This window comes from Arachis hypogaea, chromosome 16 (assembly GCF_003086295.3).
Source record: "Arachis hypogaea cultivar Tifrunner chromosome 16, arahy.Tifrunner.gnm2.J5K5, whole genome shotgun sequence".
NCBI classification, from domain to species: Eukaryota; Viridiplantae; Streptophyta; class Magnoliopsida; order Fabales; family Fabaceae; genus Arachis; species Arachis hypogaea.
The window spans coordinates 59844750-59870051 of NC_092051.1; the positions used below are offsets into that span (position 1 = coordinate 59844750).

General features: G+C 36.5%; 1 protein-coding gene and 1 non-coding gene across 2 annotated transcripts; both read left to right on the plus strand.

The window, feature by feature from the left end:
• The first annotated feature begins 3585 nt into the window (after positions 1-3585).
• LOC112754292 (uncharacterized) lies at positions 3586-11233 on the plus strand. Its single transcript, XM_025801888.3, has 12 exons — positions 3586-4094; positions 4390-4605; positions 4704-5849; positions 6523-6645; positions 7043-7224; positions 7341-7572; positions 7725-7934; positions 8289-8417; positions 9009-9077; positions 9393-9515; positions 10540-10590; positions 10667-11233. The coding sequence occupies exons 1-12, from the start codon at positions 3858-3860 to the stop codon at positions 10796-10798; spliced, it is 2850 nt and encodes a 949-aa protein (XP_025657673.1). The 5' UTR covers positions 3586-3857; the 3' UTR covers positions 10799-11233.
• A 12326-nt stretch (positions 11234-23559) lies between these two features.
• On the plus strand, positions 23560-23667 carry LOC112760234 (small nucleolar RNA R71). Its single transcript, XR_003180684.1, has one exon. It is a non-coding gene; the product is annotated as a small nucleolar RNA R71 (small nucleolar RNA).
• The last annotated feature ends 1635 nt before the right edge of the window (positions 23668-25302 follow it).

The following is a 25302-nucleotide window of genomic DNA, read 5'->3' on the forward strand; positions in this document are numbered from 1 at the left end:
TTAGATTTTTTATTGAAATTGCGGAGCTCAATAAATCGAACGCCGAAAGTTTGGTATTCATGAAGAACACGCCCTTTCTCACTCTCGACTCTCTCTATAATAATTAAATGTGAATTTGATAAGTGAATGTTGATTTGGTTGATTATTGTTTGAGTTTGAATGAGTTTATGTTGAATTATTGTTGTTGCTTGTGATTTGTTAGTTTGGCTATGAGGAACAACTCAACTATCGTTGTTTTAATAGTTTTGGGACTGTTGTGATGTGTTATTTTGAGAAAATTGATGAGATTTGGTGTTTGAAAGATTAAAATTAAAATCTGTGAAAGATCCGTAACCGAAAAAAGCTCGAAAACAGATTTAAAGTCAAGTATATATTTTGAAAGAATATTTTTCACCAACACAAATATTATTTTTGAATATAAAAATATAATTTGATAAAAGATCGTGGTTAAATTTATAATTATATAAGTTTTTGGGTATTTTGGGTAACAACTAAAGTTTAAGAGTAAAATGGATATTTCATAAAAATTTAGGGTTATTTTTATAAATATGAAAATAAGTGAGGGTTCAAATATAATTTTATAAAATATTGAGGTTAAGAATAGAATATTAAAGAGTTCGTGATTTATAAAGTAATTAGTAGAAGTTTAAAAATAAGGTTTTATAAACTAAGTTTTAAAAAGAAGATTATAAATATTATTTTAAATGCTTCTTAAAATTAATCGTTTATATTAAAATAAATTATTTTTATAATTAGTATTTATCAAAGATATTATCTCGTAAGAATATTATAATGTGTATTATTAATAAGAAGCAAGCAAGTAGAGTAATCTTAAAAGTTTTAGAGAACGCAAACTTAATTAAAGTACTTTATAATTTTTTTCCATAAGACACTTAGGGAAAGATGAATGAAGAATGTGAAGTTGAGTTATGATAAAGAATTCAAAGATTGAAGAAAATAAGTAAGAAAATAAAAGAGAAAGATGAGAAAAGAAAAGAATATATTAGCTAAAAAAATCTCTGTCACAGGAAAGCAAAGAGTAAAGACTAAGAGAATCTAATGAATATCTGCCACAGAAGAACAGAGCATAGGAAAGAAAATAATGTATTAACTAAAGGAATATCTGCCACAAGAGAGTAGATCTCTACCACAGGAGAGCAGAGGGCAAAGATAAAAAGACTTTAAAAGACTGTCTGCCACATGAGAGCAGATGCAACTTTGTTTGGGTCTTAGTGCCAAATGTATAGTGGGAACGCCCACACACTGAGAACTGTTTTCCAAATGTAAGCATACTGAAATATACTTAAAAGTCACATGGTATGCGGCCTGGCCATAAGACTTATATGCACACTGTTTGCATTTGGAAAGCCATATCTGGGACTTGTACCCGGGTAATGTCGGGAGTGGGTAGGCAACCGACACATGAGCTCATGGCCTGCATAGAGATAGACATGTATCATACTTGTTTACGCATATTTGTTTGTGATTATGTTTTCTATGATTATGTGTGCTTGTGATTGGATTCTATGTTCTGTAATTGCTGAGTTAGATTATACCTTGTTGACTATTGTTATTGATTGAGAATATAATGAAACAAACTTAACTTCTAACCCGGACCCTACTAAGAACTCCCCAATTCTTACCCCCTATTTCCACCCCTTTCAGCTACAGGTGCGAAGGTTTAGTGCGGAGGTACAGGAGCATATATAGAAGATTAGGTTTACGAGTTGAGCTGTTAGATTTTATTTTTCTCTCGTTGTTTATTGTTTTAGTTTTTAGAGGGGTAGGATTTGTTTTTGAGAGCCTTGAGATATGTCTATGTATTTATTTAATGCTATGTGAATATATATATATTTTTGTGATTAAATAGTTTAAAGTACAGACTCATCATTTCCTGAAATAAAGCTTCGGTTCGTATTCACAAAGGCTCAATGTTAAATAAATATAGTATGGAATTAAAAGAGTAGAGGTAGGTGACACCCGGACTTTTAGTGCGATCATGAGGTGTTAAAAGTTAGGGTGTTACACCCTGAATGAAACCCACTCCCACCTCGGGTCGGGTTATTATCCATCCTGACCGGACAGGAACAGGTCGAGTACTTGCGAATTTCGGTACTCCTGTAAAATCTAACTATATATTGATACTCCATTTATTAATGATCAACCGCTAGCCATTGAATTACTACGCACGCAATACAAGATTCAAATTCTTAATACTTGCTTAAGCGAACGAGTGAGATGACCACTCAACAAACTCAAATTGGTTTAGACAAATACAAAATATTAAAAGTTCTTAGAGTTTAATTTTAATTATAACTTTATAAAATATTTATAATAGTTACTATATATTTTTATTTAATTTTTTTAATAAAATTTTTTATATAATTTTATATATTATTCCGTACAGTGTACAAGAACATATACTAGTTGATTAGTAATTTAATGTTGTTAGTTGATTTTGTTTCCACTAACGCTAGTCTTTCACTAAGCTAATTAGTGAATTGGTTGGGATTTGTGGATTAAGATCAATTATGCCTATTTGACTTTCCTCAATGTATAAAGGTTGACTACCTGTGATTAACCCTTCATAATTGTCATGCTTGTAGTCAATGACTAGGATAGAAAACCTTGACTCTCAACTCTTGTCAAGACCCTTTTCAGCATTTGAATCTCCTTTTCATGGTTTTACTTGCTTTTTGTTTAATTTCTTGCATGCTTCTTTAATCTTTTTGTTATTTAATTTTTTTGTTAATTGTGATAGAAAAATCCCATTTTCCATAGCCGATGTTATGTCCAGCTCACTGCAATTTGAATCGTTTGTAATAATGATATGTAGGGACACGCATACAAATGATATTACGATATGTGCCATTATCGTCCACATTGATATGCCACATATTTTTAACTAACGCATGGTCATTCTATTACACATGGTTGAATAATGTTAGATGTGGTATTGATACTCTCACAGTGCATATCGACATACAGTTAACGAAAAATAGTGAATGAACATTTAAGAAAAAAAATGAAGAGATCAATTCTCCAAAATACATAATTCATCTTGTTACATGAAAATCCATGTGTGAAAACATGGTCCTCATCTTGCATTACAGTTAACGAAAAATAGTGGATGAACATTTAAGAAAAAAAATAAAGAGATCAATTCTCCAAAATACATAATTCATCTTGTTACATGAAAATCCATGTGTGAAAACATGGTCCTCATCTTGCATTTTTTTTGGGACCTCGCGGTAGCTTGCTTCATTTTTCAAGTGATTTTGGATTAAAAAACTATTGAGGTGATATGAGATTTTTTAAAATTTTATTATAAAAATTGAATGTATGGCTTTATAAGACTCAAATTTTAACTTAAAATCAAGGTTAGAAAAATTAAATCGGTCATCAAATTATTTTATTTATTAGTTTATTAATTTATTAGTCCAATCAGTAGTTGAATGAAAGAATCGTTTTAAAATAAAATAATAAATAAATTATAAATAAATATTATAAAATATAATTATAATTTAATATAAATCTCTAATCTATTTTTCTCCATAATTTAAAAAGACTTTGTGATTGATTATTGTTAGAACTTAGAGGATTAAGGTTAACAAGATCTTTCTCACTGGGAGGATTGGGAGGCGAATTATTAGTCAGAGATACATCCTTCTTGATTAAAACATATAGATACATATATTATAAGAAAAAAAGATTTGGAGCAAATCCGAAAAACATAAATTGAATTGTACAGAAAAAAAAGGAAAAAGAAAAGAATAAAAAAAGGAAGAAATAGTGAACTACATTAAACCTATCTAAAACCCTTCTTGAGGGCAAATCCACGTTTTTCAGCAGCAACCATGGTGAAGGCCTACCTCCGTTACGAGCCGGCGGCATCGTTCGGCGTTATCGCCTCCGTCGAGTCCAACATAGCCTATGACAGCTCCGGCAAGCACCTCCTCTCTCCGGCGCTCGAGAAGGTCGGCGTCTGGCACGTCCGCCCAGGCATCTGCACCAAAACCCTAACCCCTTCCCCTGCCTCTCGCGTTTCCTCCCTCGCCGTCACGTCCATCGCCCCTGCCCCTTCTTCTTCCCAGGTACAGCTACGACACCGTTGATGGAATGGAATATTAACTGTGACGAGTTAGTTAGACAAGTTAGTTATGAGCTAGTTTGATTGCGGTTACTCTGTTTAGAGGTGCTGAAGTTATTCACCATTTAAGTGAATATTCAAAAAAGTGAATATTCAAAAAAGTGAATATTCTGAAGAAATAGAGAGAGTCTTTCTCCTTAGATTCTCTCTGAGTTGTGTTTTGCTTTCACTGTGGTTTGGTTTTCTCTCTTTTTCTTTCTCACAATACGTATGTGTATGTGGGGGGTTATTTGATGCAGGTAGCGGTTGGTTATGCTGATGGTAGCATAAGGATTTGGGACTCTGATGCGGGAACTTGTGAGACCACGCTGAGTGGGCACAAGGGAGCTGTCACTGCTCTTCGTTACAACAAGGCTGCTTCGGTGCTTGCTTCCGGGAGCAAGGACAATGATATCATTTTGTGGGATGTTGTTGGTGAGACCGGCATGTTTCGCCTCCGCGGGCATCGTGACCAGGTTTAGTTTGTTCATTTGTGAAACTGTGTTGAACACACGCTGATAGTAATTGGTTTGATTGATTATTAAGTCATTGTCAGTTGGTTTGTTTGTGGCAGGTGACTGATGTAGTATTTGTGGGGTCTGGGAAAAAGCTAGTTAGTTCCTCGAAAGACAAGTTCTTGAGAGTGTGGGATCTAGACAGCGAGTACTGTATACAAATTGTTGGTGGTCATCATAGTGAAATTTGGTCTATAGATGTTGATCCTGAGGAAAGGTATCTGGTCACTGGTTCTGCAGACAAGGTGCTCCGGTTTTATTCAATCAAGCATGAGTCTGTGGATGGACAATCTGTAAATGGGGACAGTGCAGTGGTTGGTGATGGAGGCTCTTCTGTTCAAAACAAATGGGAAGTTTTGAGGCAGTTTGGCGAGATTCAGCGGCAAAGCAAGGAGAGAGTGGCAACTGTGCAGTTCAGTAAGGCAGGGAAACTGCTAGCTTGTCAGGTTGCAGGAAAGACAGTTGAGATATACCGTATTCTGGATGAGGCTGAGGCGAAGAAGAAGGCAAGACGTCGGGTTCACCGCAAGAAAGAGAAGAAACATGCCAAAGAGGCTTTGGGGGGAACTGAAAATGGAGACATGAATAAAGGGGTTAAAGGAGATATAACTTCTGAGACTCAAGGGCTCATAGAAACAAGTAACCCTGCAGTTACTGTGCCCGATGTTTTTAAGCTACTCCATACTCTTAGAGCTAGCAAAAAGATATGCTCCATATCGTTTTGTCCAGTCACTCCTAAGAATTCACTGGCTAGTTTAGCATTGTCCTTGAACAATAATCTACTTGAGTTTTACTCCATTGAAAGCAGTGAAGCCACAAAAACACTTGCTATTGAGCTACAAGGACACCGTTCTGATGTTAGAAGTGTCACACTTAGTTCGGACAACAGTCTTTTGATGTCAACTAGTCACAATGCAGTTAAGATTTGGAACCCTAGCACTGGGTCATGCCTAAGGACAATCGATTCTGGGTATGGACTGTGCAGTTTAATTCTGCCCTCTAACAAGTATGGGCTTGTTGGAACTAAAGATGGAACCATAGAAATTATTGACATTGGAAGTGGCACTCGTTTAGAAGCAATGGAAGCTCATGGTGCTTCTGTCCGTTCAATTGCTCTCCTGCCAGATAAAAATGGTTTTGTCACGGGAAGTGCTGATCATGATGTTAAGTTTTGGGAGTACCAGTTGAAGCAAAAACCCGGTCAAGTATGCTCTTGACATCATTCATCATTTTTCTTTTACGCACTTGTTTGTTACAAGTAGATATCTCAATTTAATGTTTCTCATATTGCATATCGAAGACTTTTTGTTTCTGAATGATGCAAAATCTTATTGAGAATCTCTTCTATAACATATTTTCTGTTAGATATATTTAATTCCTAGATTTTGTATGTAATCCTTAACCACTAAGATGTTTTTGCTTTTCATGCACGTCTATATTGATAGGAACTTGAGATGTTGGGTAACAATTGCAGTGCACCCATTGAGTAACAAATATAAAGTAGAAAAAGTTAATAATGTTCAATATGTGATCTCCCCTCATGTTATATTAGCATTAGTTTGAGCTATAGCATTATGAGAATCAATAGAAGAAATGAATCAAATTTATCCTCTTATTTTCTATGTATTTTTTCACTCTTGTGTGTGCATGCTTGCACGTGTGTGCACATGTAGAAATGCCATAGGACAGGTGGCAGTTCATTATGCTGTTGTTTCGATAGATACCCCCCGGTAGTGCAAATTTGTTTTATTTTACTAGCTATCTATCTGGTCCTTCTAATTTGTTCCAATTTAATATAAATGAAATCATCTCAAGCAAACAATTACATTCCTGGTCATCTATTTATTTTCTAACACTTCCCCATTTTTTTTATTTCAGGCTACTAAGCAACTTAGTGTGTCAAACGTCAGTACAATGAAGATGAATGATGATGTTCTTGTTGTTGCAATAAGTCCCGATTCTAAATATATTGCTGTGGCGCTGTTAGATGGTACTGTGAAGGTATGATATCTGGATCTTATCCTGTTTGGCTTATAAATTTTTAAATATGTTCAGGTTGACAACTATTGCTCCTTAGCTTTTTATCTTTGTTTTTGAATCATAAGTTCCCTTCTGCCAATGGTTCCTTTTTCATTTCTACCTGCACCCCTCAAAATACATATTCTCAAGACCTAAATTCTTACAACTTCGGGGCGTTTGGAGCATAAGCATTTTTTCTTCTGTATATTGAGGCTAAACACCCTTTTGTGGTTTTAATAATTTTGTCCTAAGTCTCCAGTCCTTTGATGTTGCATGTCTTAATGTTGTATATGATTAAGGTTTGTATTTGATATATGTAAAGAGTCAATATTAGGTTTTCAAAAGGGTTCTTTAATTCCTTTATTTATTTTGTTTTCAGGTTCACTTCGCAGACACGTTCAAATTTTTCCTTTCATTATATGGCCACAAGCTGCCTGTTCTTTGTATGGATATCTCATCAGATGGAGATTTAATTGTGACTGGATCAGCAGACAAAAATTTGAAGATTTGGGGTCTGGATTTTGGTGATTGTCATAAATCCATTTTTGCGCATGCTGACAGGTGCATCATAATTTTCCATGATAATTATTTTATTTATTTCTTTGGTTATCCTTTTTCTATATTTGGGAGTAATGATGGAGCTGTAATTGAATTATCTGATGAAAGTTACATGGCAGTGTTATGGCAGTGCAATTTGTTCCGAAGACACACTATGTGTTTAGTGTTGGGAAAGATCGGCTGATAAAATATTGGGATGCTGATAAATTTGAATTGCTGTTGACTCTCGAAGGACATCATGCAGATGTCTGGTGTCTTGCAATAAGTAATCGTGGTGATTTCGTGGTCACTGGATCTCATGACCGATCAATCCGCCGATGGGATCGTACAGAAGAGCAGTTTTTCATTGAGGTATACAAACTTGTGAGATGGAGCTATTTACTTCTTTTTTTGCAGGGCACATGATATTGGCCCTGGTGGTAAATTTATAAAAGAAATAATTTGGATTTGATGCTGTTCTTCCTATAAAAAATTTGCTTAACCATAAATTATTTGAATTGCAGGAAGAAAAGGAGAAAAGGTTGGAGGAAATGTTTGAGGCTGATCTTGACAATGCTTTTGAAAACAAGTATGCACCAAAGGAAGAAGTACCGGAGGAGGGTGCTGTGGCTTTAGCTGGGAAAAAAACCCAGGAGACCCTTACTGCCAGTGACTTAATTATCGAGAGATTAGACATAGCAGAAGCTGAGAAAAAGCGTATTGCAGAACATGAGGTATACAGATGTTCTCTCCTCAAGAACATTTGTAGTATAAATGAATGCTTTATCTCATTATTGATTCTATAAATGTCTTAGATGGTTAGACACATAAAATCTTCAAATTATGCATGAAACCTGCTGAACTTGGTTGGTTAAATGGAACAAATGACACCATTTATCTGAATTCAAAGCTAAAGCCATTGTCTCGATACATAGCATTCAGTTATGCATAATTAATTAATTTATAATTGAAGATACCATCCATTCATTTTTAGTGCCAAAATAAAAGCGAGACCCAATGAGGATATACTTTGACTTGTCTGCAATTTCACAATATTAATGTGGCAATTATCGGATTTTCTTTTACAGGAGGAGAAAAATAATAAAAATGCTGCTGCATTCCAAGCAAATCCGCTTATGAATGGCCTTTCCCCTTCTGATTATGTTCTTAGTGCATTCTCAGATATTCACTCCAATGATCTTGAGCAAACATTATTGGTATGTTTAGCACCTTAGCATCTGAACTTTTGTTCAATGTTGAGAAATGTTGTTAATTAAATTTAGGCCATGTATCTGGTTGTTTGATTCACTTAAACTTGATCACCTCCCTTAGTTCTACTATGTATTTTCTCACTGGAGCACCAGAGATGAGCAGTTCCAATATTATGATTTTCTTGTAGCTAAATCTAAATTATATTACCTTAAACTCCTAAATTGTTGAACATAATCATGTCTTTTGTAAATGACAGATTTAAATAAACCCTTAAGTGACACTAAATGGCTATGATCGACAATGTACTATTTTTTAATTTTTGCAGGTTTTTCGTTTTTTTTTTTTTTTAAATTAATGTTGTTTGCAAGTTAAACACATTGTATAATTCTTATTCATGAATGTGGAGTATTTCTTTCCCTTGATACTATTAGCAAAAATCTGGAAGTCTAGAATATAAAGCAATCAAGCTCTGTGGAGATGTGCCATGAACGTTGGAAAATGTTAGTTATATAATAATGAAACTATACTTGACATGATTGTAAGTTATTTTTCAAGATTGTCAACGTCAAATATGGCTTTACCATTTCTTTTTGCAGGCTTTACCCTTTTCTGATGCTTTGAAACTGCTGTCATACTTGAAGGATTGGACTTCATATTCAGATAAGGTAATTTGATTAGCCCATTCATGCTGTAGTTTCTTTTAAGGAAGTTTCTCCTGTACCCTTATCTTATTTGTGGTTCAGAAATTTTCATATGTTAATAGTGTTTATAAATTATTTTTTAAACTATTAATTATAAAAGGGTTACTAGTACTAGATTCTCATATAAGCAAGGATACTGAAGAATGTACCATAGTTCAAATATTGTTGTATAATGATAAATGAAACTACAAGAAGTAGCACCAGATGCATTAAAATTAACTCAAAAGTTCTAAAGGATCTTTTCTGAGTTGTGAGAACATGTTTTCCTGATAATGGCAGGTTGAGCTTATTTGCCGGATAGGAACACTACTGCTGCAGACACATTATAATCAGCTGCTTACTACACCGGCTGCTAGACCTATTTTGACTGCTTTCAGCGACATTTTTTATGAACATGTCAAGGTAACTATGCTAGGGTTTCTGCCTGTTGCACACCTGGTTTGATAGTAGCAGACGGGGTATGCCTCGTCGTTAGCTTCCATTAACTTTTTCAATCATTGATTCTTATGAAGTTGGGATGGGAAAAGATTGCTTCTTTTTGAAAAATGAAACAATCTTTGTATATACAAAATGGCACAAGATGAAAACTAGCTGAACCTACTCTTATTTTTAGTCTTGTTTGAGATGCATCGAATACATAAGGATGTAGAACTTGATGCCTTTGATGCCGATAGGCGTCGAGAGAATTCAAGGATAATTCAATCATATCAAGGTTTCTTATAAGATTCCATATGAATATCATACCTAGTAATTATGGCTCACCATGGTAGTATTAATAATGTTAATTATTTATTTATTGTAATTTGAACCGGAGGGACTGTTTTTTTGTTTTTTAATATTAATTTACTTTATAAGCAGTTATTGACTATTTTATATTATATTACAGGTGGTGAATTGAATGTTTTTTCTTGAACATCCTACTAAGAAGGATTTTTACATTAAATATTTCCTTGAGGGCTCTATGTTTCTGTAGAAATAACCGATAAATGATATAAGTGATGAACTTGAATGATTCTGTTACGTACCAGGTTTATTAGAAATTAGGGACCTAATTGTAATTGAGTGAATATGGGCTAAGGTGGGGTTCGTAACTAACTTGCCTAGCTGGAAAGTGACTGAGAGAGAGGGAGCATTCTGTTATGAGAGAGAGGTGGGAACTATAAAGGGCTGTGGGAAGTCATGAGAGGGCATGAAAAAAGAGAGAAAAGATAGGATTAGGCACTAGGAGAGAATCAGGTCTCTCAAATACCTGATGCTTTTGTCACTCAGTCCTTTTACTGCATAATACAAGCAAATACTGGAAATTGGATGATATCTCACTGATATCACTGCATGTCTTGCTCTTTTACTACTGTTTCATTCTTCCACTTAATATAGATGCTAGGTTCTTACAGATTCACTGACAAGTGTTGAATCCTTGGGTCAGGGATGGAAAGATATCTTTGGTTTTAACCTTGCAGCGATGGATCATATCCAGGTTTGTATTGAATTCTGCAATTCTCTTGCTCACCATTGATAAGAAGGGCTAATCAATTATGAAATGACCTTTGCAGCAAATTCTGGCTACGAGATCAGATGCTATTTTCCGTGATGCAAGATCTAAACTACTAGAGATACGTGCTAAACAATCGAAACGTGTAGCAGAAAGGTCCGACACTGGAGAAGGGAAGAGGAGGAAGAAGTAGACATAGTTATCTACATATTTTTGGACATAGTTTTGTTTGTGATGATATATTATTCATATGAAGTTTCATTTAGTAGGGGGAGGTTGACCCTGGAGTATCAGTTTTTGATGACATCGCAGATTCAGAGTTATCACACATTTTCCGTAAAAGGAAAATGATGAGTACAGGTTCCACCACCAGAAACGGCTTATGGCTTTCGTTAGCAAGTGACCCATTTTACTTGAAGAACTGGAGGACGTGCTCAGTTACTAGATAATTAATGTTTCAACCTGCATTCCATCTTTTGATGTCATGTTGATATTTTCATTTGAAGAGCAAGTTTTCCAGAATGTATCATTACTGTTGTATGCGGCTGAAGAAGAAAAGTGTCGATTCTTTAATACAGTATGTGTAAAACATGACCTGCATAATTTAATACAAATTTTGTCTCCATAATTAGTTTTCCTTTGTTGGTGAGAAGAATTTTCATTTACTAAAGTGCCGGTTCAAGTTTCCTCCCAAACGAATTTTTTTTTTTTTTTGAAGGAAAGAAACTCAACACAAAAAGGTGGAGTAGAAGACAACAAACTCCACATAAAACAAGCAAAAGAAAATAACCAGCACAAGAAATACTAATAGTTATTCTCTTTTTATCTTTGGTATTGCCATCAATAACAAAAGAGTTTCATACCTAACCGCTTCTTGTAGTCAAGAAAGGATAAATTGATAATGTTGTCAATCCTTTTTCTTTTATTCTGGAAAATCTTTCTATTCCTTTTCAACCAAATATTTCAGATAATCGTAAAAAAACACACCATCTATCTGTTGCACTCTTCCTTGCTAGTTGATATCTCAATTCAACTTTAAAAATATTCCTTTAATGTTTCCGAGCAAGACCAACGCCTTCCAACAAATGATATCCATGCATACCAAACTTGCCAAGAAAAATCACAACCAAGAAACAAGTGGTGACCATATTTGACACCTTTGTTACATAACACGCATACAACATCTTCCTGGTTAACAACCCTAAACCGACTCAGCCTCCCCTTCGTATTGACCCTGCCGGTCAAAACAAACCAGACAAACAGTTCCACTTTTGGTGGAACTAGACCTTTTCAAATTGCCCTAGTAAAGTTATAACTTGTTATATCCTCCAAAATCAATTCTGCCTGCAAAACCTGCACAAAATAGTTAGTAGAAAATACACCTTGTTTATCAAATTTTCACACAACTCTATCCTCTCTATCATATGCAAGTTTGACTACACTTGTGGTATCATGCAACTGGTTCACTAGATTCAACTCCCATTGGAAGTTTCATATCCACTCTAACCGATCCTAGAACCCACGATCCCCTATTATGGATCCTCTTTGATTTGAAACTGAGAAGAGCCTCGGAAATTGATCTTTCAAAGAACTACCACGCACCCAGACATCCTCCTAGAATCGAGTCCTTCTTCCATCACCAACTTCTATAGACAACCCAGTAATCATCTTCTGTCTTATTTGTTGATTCTTGAACTATATATAACAAATATCCTTCCACAGGCCCCCTAAACAGGTAATACCTAGGAGGAGAGTAAGACATTTGGGTTCAGGTTATTACAAGAGCAAACTACCTTCTTCCACAACAGATACTCCTCCTTTAAAAAACCCTACCACCACTTAAACAGAGCTGTGTTGCGCACCATGGCATTCCCGACTCCCAACCCACCAAACATTTTGGGAGCCTGCACCACCTCCCACCTAACCAAGGCCATACCATGCCTACCATCCCCCTTACTCCATAGAAATCTTCTCTGTAAGGAAATTAGTTTTTTTGCAACAGCCTTTGGCATCTTATATTAACTCAAATAATATACAGGAAGACTATTCAATACAGATTTAATGAGCACCAACTTACCGATTTTATTGAGAACCTTGGCTTTCCAGATGCTAGGCTTTCCCTCCACTTTATCTATAATGGACTTTCAATTCTTAACAAACCTCAGGTTAGCTCCTAACGAGAATCCCAGGTATTTAAATGGGAGAGCTGATGCGAATTTTACAAATCACAAAATACCGGTAAGTACACCGAGGCGTATCAAGTAATACCTCAGGTGAGTGAGGGTTGATCCCACGAGGATTAAAGGATCAAGCAAACAATGGTCAATTAAATACTCTAGTCAGAGAATCAAGAACGAGGATTTTTAACGCAAGTCATAAGAGATTGAGAAAAAATATGATTTAAAAAGAGTTAAGGTTTCAGATATGTTAAAACTTTTTGGAAAAACGTTTTCACTTTCCACCTTGATTGAACAATGATATTTCTATGGAAAATCATAAGTAATTAAACTCCAATTCCTTGGTAACTTAATTTCTCCAATCCAAATAAATTATCAATTCCTTGATTAATTAATTAAGACAAGAGGTAAAGAGCGTTCACTAATTCAAAAACCACACAATTCTGAAGAATTAAACTTGGTTGATTCGATGTCACTTATCAGATCCAAATCCAAAACTTAAGAATTATGATAAGAAGTTTTCAAACTTAATTCAATTAATCATTTTTTCAAGGTTTTAATAGAATTCAAATAAGAAGAGAATTATTTTCCAACACATTCAAATCTTTGGTATGAAGAACGAAATATTTTCTTAAGGAAACATCAACGCATAAATCAAGATAGAAAAACTATCAATTCATAAATCAAAAGAAACAAATAATTTGAAGGTCCCTCCCAAACTATTTTTTGGACCCTTATATACTAAAGAGAAAAACTAAACCTAATTATTAAATTCAAAAATTTAAATTCAAAATTAAATAAAATCACATCTAATCTTTCGCATTAAATCTTGAGATTTGTATCTTTTCTTCAAGGCTAGAGTGATCCCAAATTGCATACTAAATGGGCTTGAAGTGGCAAAAAGAATTAATTGTAAAGATTGGGCCAAGCGACACGCTTTTCATGTTAAAGCCACGCTTTTGCATGCAAGTGTTACGCTTCTTGGGTGTTGGTCTTCTTCGGCATGCAATGCCCTCCTTGGGCGTGTGGAATGATGGGAGGAATACCGTCGGTAAGGAATTTCCTAAGATTTTCGCATTGCAAGTATAGCCCTCAACCGACAAATAATCCGCGAATCAAATTTTGAAGGAATTGGTTGTCACAAGGTCAACCCCAATAAAAGTAACCGAAGTATTCAAACCTCGGGTCGTCTCACAAGGAATGGGCAAACATGTACTTCAACATTGGTTAGAATTCCGGGGTTGTAAGTCATGAGCAAGAAATTAAGCTAAGAGTCCTAACAAGCAAGTAATCTTAAAATGTAAGAAACTAATTCAAGTAGCTAAGCAAGGTATGAGAAATTCAAACTAATAAGAGGACGAGTAATATAATTCTAATCTAAAACTAACAAGTAACTATGACTAGAATTAAGCAATTGAAATTTTGGTTTTCAAATATGAATAATAAAAGCAACTCTTGGCTACGCATGGGAATTGAGATCGCCATCCTTGTCTACATACCAAATATTGATAATTATGAGGTACCAACCCATTAAGTCTACTTCTCAAAAGCCTTAAGTACGTAGTGTCCACTTCTAGGCTTGAAGTACGTCAAATAGGTTTGATCACATCAACCCATAAGTCCCATCCTATCTACTAATTAGATTAGTAGTGGATTAGTGTCAATGGGTATCAAATTGATCACCAAGGGTTCTCAAATCACCAATTCAATGAGACCCAATGACTCAAGGTCACTCAATTCCCTTAGCTTAGGCCAAGAGTAAAGAAAACTACTCCATAATCAAAGGAAACATTTCATCAAACACATGGTAAACATTACTAAAAGACATATTCAAAATGCAATTGAATTGAAATTAATAAGTACCCACTAACAATTACCAATGTAAAATTACTCAAACAACACAATTAACCATGGAAATCATCAATGTAACATGAACAATTCAAGATCCACAAGATTCATGAAATGGGTAGAAAATGACAATTGACAAGAAAACATAAAGCTAACACAAGATCTAACAAAATTATACTAAGGAATTCAAATTAAGTAATCAAAACTAATAATTCAACAAGATCCAATTCAGAATTCACAAGGGAAGATCAAATCAAACTAGATCTAGAGAGGAACAAGGGTTTCTCTCTCTAGAAAAACGAAAAATCCAAAAACTAGCTAAAAATTGTGTCTAAGTGTGAATGAATGATCCTCCCCTTTTCCCCGAGCATCCTTGGGTCTTTTCCATGCAGAACCAGCTTGAATTTGGGCCTTTTGAGCCTCAGAAATCACCAGGCACGATTTCCTTTAATGAGGTCACGTGCAGCTTATTACGCGTACGTGCCATGCACGCGTGCGCGCTGATTGATTTTGCGATCCACGCGTGCGCGCCATGTACGCGTGCGCGTCGGTGGGGTCTTCTCTAACCCGCGCGGATGCGCCGAACTTTGCACGCCGCTTCCAGCTGTCCGCACCCACGCGTGCATGCGAGGTGCGCGTGCGCGCCCATGCTGAAATTCCCAAAATTCACATCTTCATGTTCCTTCCTCTTGTGTATGCTTTCTTTCTCTCTTCTAGGCCATTCTTGCCCTATAAATTCTGAAATCACTCAGCAAACACGTCACGGCATCGAATGGTAATGAAAGAGGATCAAAATATAGCAATTCTAAGGCAAAAGAAGCATGTTTTCCATCATGAAGCAATATTAGGAAGAGAACATAAAACCATGCAATTCTTGTGAATAAGTGTTGGTGCGCAGAAATCGTGATCGTTCATTCCTTGGTAACGACGACAAAAACTTAATACGCACGTTCATAATTTTAGTTCTTTGTCACAACTTCGCACAACTAACCAGCAAGTGCACTGGGTTGTCCAAGTAATAAACCTTACGTGAGTAAGGGTCGATCCCACGGAGATCGTCGGCTTGAAGCAAGCTATGGTCACTTTGTAAATCTTAGTCAGGCGGATTCAAATGGTTATAGAGTTTTGATAATTAAAAGATAAATAAAACGTAAAATAAAGATAGAGATACTTATGTAATTCATTGGTGAGAATTTCAGATAAGCGTATAGAGATGCTTTTGTTCCTCCTGAACCTCTGCTTCCTGCTGTCTTCATCCAATCATTCCTACTCCTTTCCATGGCAAGCTTATGTTGGGCATCACCGTTGTCAATGGCTACATTCCGTCCTCTCAGTGAAAATGGTCCAAAATGCGCTGTCACTGCACGGCTAATCATTTGTCGGTCCTCGGTCATACTGGAATAGGATTCAGTAATCCTTTTGCGTCTGTCACTACGCCCAGCACTCGCGAGTTTGAAGCTCGTCACAGCCATCCCTTCCCAGATCCTACTCGGAGTACCACAGACAAGGTTTAGACTTTCCGGATCTCAAGAATGGCCGCCAATAATTCTAGCCTATATCACGAAGACTCTAATCTCATGGAATGGAAGGCTCGGTTGTCAGGCGAGGCAATCATGCGTCATGAACCAGGAGGCTAAGAGATACGCACTCAAGCTATTGCAAGTAGAACGGAAGTGGTTGTCAGGAACGCGTTCATAGGTGAGAATGATGATGAGTGTCACGGATCATTACATTTGTCAGGTTGAAGAACGATGTATATCTTAGAGAAGAAATAAGCTTGAATTGAATAGAAAAACAATAGTACTTTGCATTAATTCATGAGGAACAGCAGAGCTCCACACCTTAATCTATGGTGTGTAGAAACTCTACCGTTGAAAATACATAAGTGCAAATAAGGTAGACATGGCCGAGTGGCCAGCCTCCTATGGAGGTCTAGAGATCTAAAAATGATTAAAAGATGTTCCGAAGATGTTAAAATAATAGAAAAAAGTTCTATATATACTAAGCTAGTTACTAGGGTTACAGAAATAAGTAATTGATGCTGAAATCTACTTCCGAGGCCCACTTGGTGTGTGCTTGGGCTGAGCATTGAAGATTTCACGTGTAGAGGTCTTCCTTGGAGTTAAACGCCAGTTTGTAACCTGTTTCTGGCATTTAACTCTGCTTTGCAACTTGTTTCTGGCGTTTAACTCCAGAATAGGGCAGAAAGCTGGCGTTGAACGCCAGTTTGCGTCATCTAAACTCGGGCAAAGTATGAACTATTATATTTTGCTGGAAAGCCCAGGATGTCTACTTCCCAACGCAATTGAGAGCGTGCCATTGGGAGTTCTATAGCTCCAGAAAATCCACGTTGAGTGCAGGGAGGTCAGAATTCAACAGCATCTGCAGTCCTTCTTCAACCTCTGAATCTGATTTTTGCTCATGTCCCTCAATTTCAGCCAGAAAATACCTGAAATCACAAAAAAACACACAAACTCATAGTAAAGCCCAGAAATGTGATTTTTATTTAAAAACTAATAAAATTATACTAAAAACTAACTAAATCATATTGAAAACCATGTAAAAACAATTCCAAAAAGCGTATAAATTATCCGCTCATCACAACACCAAACTTAAATTATTGCTTGTCCCCAAGCAACTGAAAATAAAATAGGATAAAAAGAAGAGAATACTATAAATTCCAAAATATCAATGAAACTTAGCTCCAATAAGATGAGCAGGACTAGTAGCTTTTTGCCTCTTGAATAGTTTTGGCATCTCACTTTATCCATTAAAGTTCAGAATGATTGGCATCTATAGGAACTTAGAATTCAGATAGTGTTATTGATTCTCCTAGTTCAGTATATTGATTCTTGAACACAGCTACTTTATGAGTCTTGGCCGTGGCCCTAAGCACTTTGTTTTCCAGTATTACCACCGGATACATATATGCCACAGACACATAACTGGGTGAACCTTTTCAGATTGTGACTCAGCTTTGCTAAAGTCCCCAATTAGAGGTGTCCAAGGTTCTTAAGCACACTCTTTTTTTTTTTGCTTTGGACCTTGACTTTAACCGCTCAGTCTCAAGTTTTCACTTGACACCTTCACGCCACAAGCACATGGTTAGGGACAGCTTGGTTTAGCCGCTTAGGCCAGTATTTCATTCCTTTGGGCCCTCCTATCCACTGATGCTCAAAGCCTTGGATCCTTTTTATTACCCTTGCCTTTTGGTTTTAAGGGCTATTGGCTTTTTGCTCTTGCCTTTTGGTTTAAAGAGCTTTTGGCTTTTTCTACTTGCTTTTTCTTTTTCTTTATTTTTTTCGCCATTTTTCTTTTCTCTTTTTTTTTCGCAAGCTTTTGTATTCACTGCTTTTTCTTGCTTCAAGAATCATTTTTATGATTTTTCAGATTATCAAATAACATTTCTCCTTTTTACTTATTCTTCAAGAGCCAACATATTTAACATTCATAAACCACAAAATCAAAAGACATATGCACTGTTCAAGCATTCATTCAGAGAACAGAAAGTATTGTCATCACATCAAAATAATTAAACTAGTTTCAAGGATGAATTCGAAATCATGTACTTCTTGTTCTTTTGTAATTAAAACATTTTTCCTTTAAGAGAGGTGATGGATTCATAGGACATTCATAACTTTAAGGCATAGATACTTAAATACTAATGATCATGTAATAAGACACAAACACAAACATAAACATGAAGCATAATAAACGAAAAACAGGAAAATAAGAACAAGGAGATTAAGGAACGGGTCCACCTTAGTGAGGGTGGCGTCTTCCTCTCCTTGAAGAACCAATAGTGCTCTTGAGCTCCTCTATGTCTCTTCCTTGTCTTTGTTGCTCCTCCCTCATAGCTCTTTGATCTTCTCTAATCTCATGGAGGATGACGGAGTGCTCTTGGTGTTCCACCCTTAGTTGTCCCATGTTGGAACTTAATTCTCCTACGGAGGTGTTGATTTGCTCCCAATAGTTTTGTGGAGGAAAGTGCATTCCCTGAGGTATCTCAGGGATTTTATGGTGAGGAATTTCCTCATGCTCTTGTTGAGATCCATGCTCTCTTGTTTGCTCCATCCTTTTCTTAGTGATGGGCTTGTCCTCTTCAATGAGGATGTCTCCCTCTATGTCAATTTCAGCCAAATTGCAGAGGTGCCAAATGAGGTGAGGAAAGGCTAACCTAGCCAAAGTGGAGGACTTGTCAGCCACCTTGTAGAGTTCTTGAGGTATAATCTCATGAACTTCCACTTCCTCCCCAATCATGATACTATGGATCATGATGGCCCGGTCTATAGTAACTTCAGACCGGTTGCTAGTAGGAATGATTGAGCGTTGAATAAACTCCAACCATCCTCTAGCTACAGGCTTAAGGTCCAGTCTTCTCAATTGAACCGGCTTGCCTCTTGAGTCAACTTTCCATTGAGCTCCTTCCACACATATGTCCATGAGGACTTGGTCCAACCTTTGATCAAAGTTGACCCTTCTAGTGTAAGGGCGTGCGTTTTCTTCCATCTTTGGCAAGTTGAATGCCAGCCTTACATTTTCTGGACTGAAATCTAAGTACTTTCCCCGAACCATGGTAAGCCAATGCTTTGGATTCGGGTTCACACTTGATCATGGTTCCTAGTGATCCATGCGTTTGCATAGAACTCTTGAACCATTAAGATCCCGACTTGTTGAATGGGGTTGGTGAGAACTTCCCAACCTCTTCTTTGGATCTCATGTCAGATCTCCAGATACTCATTCTTTTTGAGCTTGAAAGGAACCTCAGGGATCACTTTCTTCTTGGCCACAACTTCATAGAAGTGGTCTTGATGGACCTTTGAGATGAATATCTCCATCTCCCATGACTCAGAGGTGGAAGCAATTGCCTTCTCTTTCCTCTTTCTTGAGGTTTCTCTGGTCTTAGGTGCCACTGATGGTTATGGAAAAATAAAAAGCGATGCTTTTACCACACCAAACTTAAAATGTTTGCTCGTCCCCGAGCAAAAGAAGAACGAAGGAAGGAGAAGAAGAAGAAAAATGGAGGAGAGGGAGAGAGGTGTGTATTCGGCCAAGGGGAAGAAGAAAGGGTTGTGTTGTCTGAAAATGAAGAAGGAATGAAGGGTTTATATAGGAGTGGGAGGAGGTTTAGGGTTCGGCCATTAGGGTTGGGTTTGGGAGGGAAAAGAGTTTAAATTTTTGGAGGTAGGTGGGGTTTTTGGGGAAGAGAGGATGGATGTGAGTGGTGAAGAGGTGATAGGGAAGAGTGATTGAGGTGATTGGTGAGGGGTATTTGTGGAAGAGAGTTATGAAAAGGTGTGAGGAGGAGAGAAGAAAATGTGGGGATCCTATGGGGTCCACAGATCCTGAGGGGATCCTGTGGGTCCACAGATCCAGTGGGTCAATGATTTAACATCCCTGCTCTATTTAGGCGTGTAAAATGCCCTTAGCATGCATGTTTGGCATTAAAGGCCAGCTTGCTTCTTGTTTTTGGCGTTAAACGCCCAAATGTAGCCTGTGTCTAGCGTTTAACACCACTTCCATGCTCTGTTCTGGCGTTAAACGCCAGTCTGGTGCTTGTTTCTGGCGTTTAACGCTAGCTTGATGCTTCTTTCTGGCGTTAAACGCCTGTTTGATGCTTCTTACTGGCGTTTAAATGCCAGTAAGTTCTTCCTCCAGGGTGAGCTATTTTTAAAGTTGTTTTTCATTCTATTTTTGATTTTTCAGTAGTTTTTGTGACTCCACATGATCATCAACCTAAAAAAACACGAAATAACAATAGAAAATAAATAGATATAATTAAATAACACTGGGTTGCCTCCCAACAAGCACTTCTTTAATGTCAATAGCTTGACAGTGAGCTCTCATGGAGCCTCACAGATGTTCAGAGCATTGTTGGGACCTCCCAACACCAAACTTAGAGTTTGACTGTGGGGGATTTGGTTGACTCTGTAGTGAGAGAAGCTTTTCATGCTTACTCTCCATGGTTACAGAAGGAGATCCTTGAGTTTTAAACACAAGATTGTCCTCATTCAGTTGAAGGACCAACTATCCTCTGTCCACATCAATCACAGCTCTTGCTGTGGCTAGGAAGGGTCTTCCAAGGATGATAGATTCATCCTCATCCTTCCCAATGTCTAGGATTATGAAATCAGCAGGGATGTAAAGGCCTTCAACCTTTACTAACACGTCCTCTACTTGTTTATAAGCCTGTTTTCTTGAGTTGTCTGCCATCTCTAAAGAGATTCTGGCAGCTTGCACCTCAAAGATCCCAAGTTTCTCCATTACAGAGAGTGGCATTAAGTTTATTCCTGACCCCAGGTCACACAAAACCTTCTCAAAGGTTATGGTGCCTATGTTACAGGGAATTAGGAATTTACCAGGATCCTGTTTCTTTTGAGGTAATTTCTGCCTATCCAATGCATTTAGTTCATTGGTGAGCAAGGGAGGTTCATCTTCCCAAGTCTCATTACCAAATAATTTGGCATTCAGCTTCATGATTGCACCAAGGTACTTAGCAACTTGCTCTTCAGTAATGTCTTCATCCTCTTCAGAGGATGAATACTCATCAGAACTCATGAAGGGCAGAAGGAGGTTCAATGGAATCTCTATGGTCTCTAGATGAGCCTCAGATTCCTTTGGTTCCTCAAAGGGAAACTCCTTATTGGTCACTGAGCGTCCCAGGAGGTCTTCCTCACTAGGATTCACGGCCTCCTCCTCCTCTCTGGGTTCGGCCACACCAAGTAATGTAATGGCCTTGCACTCTCTTTTGGGATTCTCTTCTGTATTGCTTGGGAGAGTACTAGAAGGGGTTTCAGTGACTCTTTTACTCAGCTGGCCCACTTGTGCCTCCAAATTTTTTATGGAGGACCTTGTTTCATTCATGAAAATTAGAGTGGCCTTAGATAGATCAGAGACTATATTTGCTAAGCTAGATGGATTCTGCTCAGAACTCTCTGTCTGTTGCTGAGTGGATGATGGAAAAGGCTTGCTATTGCTAAACCTGTTTCTTCCACCATTACTAAAGCCTTGTTGAGGCTTTTTTTGATCCTTTCATGAGAAATTTGGATGATTTCTCCATGAGGGATTATAGGTGTTTCCATAGGGTTCACCCATGTAATTCACCTCTGCTATTACAGGGTTCTCAGAATCATAGGCTTCTTCTTCAGAAGATGCTTCCTTAGTAGTATTGGATGCAGCTTGCAATCCATTCAGACTCTGAGAAATCATATTGACTTTCTGAGCCAATATTTTATTCTGAGCCAATATGGCATTCAGAGTATCAATTTCAAGAACTCCCTTCCTCTGAGGTGTCCCATTACTCACAGTATTCCTTTCAGAAGTGTACATGAACTGGTTATTTGCAACCATGTCAATGAGTTCTTGAGCTTCTGCAGGTGTTTTCTTTAGGTGAATGGATCCACCTGCAGAATGATCCAATGACATCTTTGATTATTCAGACAGACTGATAAACCGCTATTTTATGGTTTATATTGTGTTTAATTGTATGGTTTTATCAATTCTTTACCCACTTATTCATATGATTAGCATGCATTTATAATTCTTTCCCAAAATCATTCCATGATTGAAAATTTGCTTCCTTGGGATTTTTAATTATGTATTTTAATTCTCCTTTATTCCATTCGATGCCGTGATCTGTGTGTTAAGTATTTCAGGCTTTATAGGGCATGAATGACTTGGAGATTGGAAAGGAAGCTTGAAAAAGTGGAAGGAACACAAGAAATGGAGGAGATGACCAGCGAGAAGTGACGCGGACGCATGGCTCACGCGACCGCGCGGATCGGAATTGCACAAGTGACGTGGAGGTGTGGACGACGCGCACGCGTGGCAAAGCAAAACGCCGAATGACGCGTCCGCATGAATGACGCGATCGCGTGACACACGCGATCTGCAGAATCTGCAGAATTCGCTGGGGGCGATTTCGGGCCCTGTTTTGACCTAGTTTTTGGCCTAGAAAAGCAAACTATAGCCAGGGAACATGCAGAAACGAAAGGGGAGATTCATTATAGACAATTCTCAGTTTTAGATCTAGTTTTTACTCCTCCTCTAGGTTTTCTCTTTACACATTCATAGTTCTTAGGATTTTATTTTTATTGCTTTTCGCATTGGGATATTGAGAAGAGTTATTACCTCAACAAGACTTCGTTATTCTCATTTGTTTTCTTTACCTGTCTCTTACTCTTCCATGTTCTTTGTTTACTCAGAATTAGTATTGGATTCTTTTTAGAATTTATTAATACAAGAACTATTTTTATTTCTAATTGATCCCTTTGATTATTATTTATCATGTCTTTCTATATTTCCCTTTCCTATGTTATGAATTCTACATTTACAATGAGCGAGTAGTTCCGTAACTTGGATGGGAGTTGATTTAAAGGAAGACCTTGAGTTGGAATGCTTAAAAGAAAAATTGTAATTGGGTTTATTGTTGGATTGTCCTTTAGTCACTGACACCAATCCTTTTCAATTGAGAGGATTGGAATTTGTGAATAGATATAGCTTTCCAACTTGCTTGACTTTTCCTTACCTAGTAAGGGATAACTAAACAGAACAACCCTCAATTATCAATTAATCTTGAGAGTACTCTAACAAGAATAGGGCTTCCAACTAATCTACTCCCAGTCAAGGTTTTTATTTAAAATTACATAAATTCTCCAATTTAATTTCCTGTTATTCAACTCAAACCATTTTTGAAAACATCTGATTAATAAAATAGCACATCTCTCTGCAACTCGTTGGGAGACGACCTGGGATTCATACTCCCAGTATTTTAATTTAAATTTTGTGACAACCCTTCTAAATTGATAAGCGGATTTCTGGTTGGTTAAGAACTGTACTTGAAACGTATTTCTTATAATAATTTCTTAACTCGCCAATTTTCGCCACGTCACAGACCATCATAGAATATATCCAGGATGGTCCATTCTGAAAGCATGTCAGAAGGACACTTCTTGGTCAGTTCCTTGTATCTCTTCCAAGCTTCATAGAGGGATTCACCTTCTTTCTGTTTGAAGTTTTGAACATCCACTCTAAGCTTGCTAAGCTTTTGAGGAGGAAAGAACTTGGCTAAGAAAGCCGTGACCAGCTTATCCCAAGAGTTCAGGCTATCTTTAGGTTGAGAGTCCAACCATATTCTAGCTCTGTCTCTTCCAACAAACGGGAAAAGCATAAGCCTGTAGACCTCGAAGTCAACCCCATTGGTCTTAACAGTATCACAGATCTACAAGAATTCAGTTAAGAACTGAAAAGGATCTTATGATGGAAGTCCATGAAACTTGCAGTTCTGTTGCATCAGAGAAACTAATTGAGGCTTTAGCTCAAAATTGTTTACTCCAATGGCAGGGATTGAGATGCTTCTTCCATGTAAATTGGAATTTGGTGTAGTAAAGTCACCAAGCATCTTCCTTGCATTATTGTTATTTTTGGCCATGTCTCCTTTTTTTTCGAAAATTCTGTCAGATTTTCTCTAGAGAGTTGTGCTTTAGCTTCCCTTAGCATCCTCTTCAGAGTCCTTTCAGGTTCAGGATCAGCTTCAACAAGAATGTTCTTATCCTTGTTCCTGCTCATATGAAAAAGAAGAAAACAGAAAAGAAAATATGGAATCCTCTATGTCACAGTATAGAGATTCCTTTATGTGAGTAGAAGAAGAAAAGAATAGAAGAAGAGAAATTCGAACACCAAGAGGAAAAGAGGGTTCGAATTTGAGATGAAGAGGAGTGTAAGTAAATAAATAAATAATTAGAAGGAGATGAGAGGGAAGAATTCGAAAATTAAATAAATTAAAATAAAAATATTTTTGTTTTTAATTTAAAATTAAGGTTAGAATTCGAAAATAAAAAGAAGGAAAATGAAATTAAATTAAATTAAAATTTAAAACAACTAGTTAATTAAAAAGGAATTTTGAAAAAGAGGAAGGAGATTTTCGAAAATTAGAGAGAGAGAGAATTAGTTAGGTAGTTTTGAAAAAGATAAGAATTAAACAAAAAGATAAGATTAATTGAAAAAGATTCGAAAATCAATTTTGAAAAGATAAGAGGTTAGAAGAGATTTTGAAATTGATTTTGAAAAAGATGTGATTGAAACTTATTTTGAAAAAGATTTGAAAAAGAAATTTAAAAAGATGTGATTTTGAAAATTAAAGTTGATTACTTGACTAACAAGAAACAAAAAGATATGATTTAAAAATTTAAAGATTGAACCTTTCTTACTAGGCAAGTAACAACTTAAAATTTTTGAATCAATCACATTAATTGTGAGTAAAGATTTTGAAATTATGAAACAAAATAAGAAAAAGATTTTTGAAAATCAATTTAAAATTTTCGAAACTATGAAAGAAAAAATGAAAAAGATTTGAAAAAGATAAAATTTTTAAATTAAAAATTTGATTTGACTCATAAGAAACAATTAAATTTTAAAAAGTTTTGAAAAAGTCAACTCAAATTTTCGAAAATTTATGAGTGAAATAAGGGAAAGATATTTTTTTGATTTTTGAATTTTTAATGAAGAAAGAGAAAAACAACCAAAAGACTCAAAACATGAAAATTATGAATCAAAACACATGATGCATGCAAGAACACTTTGAATGTCAAGATGAACACCAAAGACTTATTTTTGAAAATTTTTAAGAAAAGAAAAATATGCAAGACACCAAACTTAAAAATTTTTACTCTTT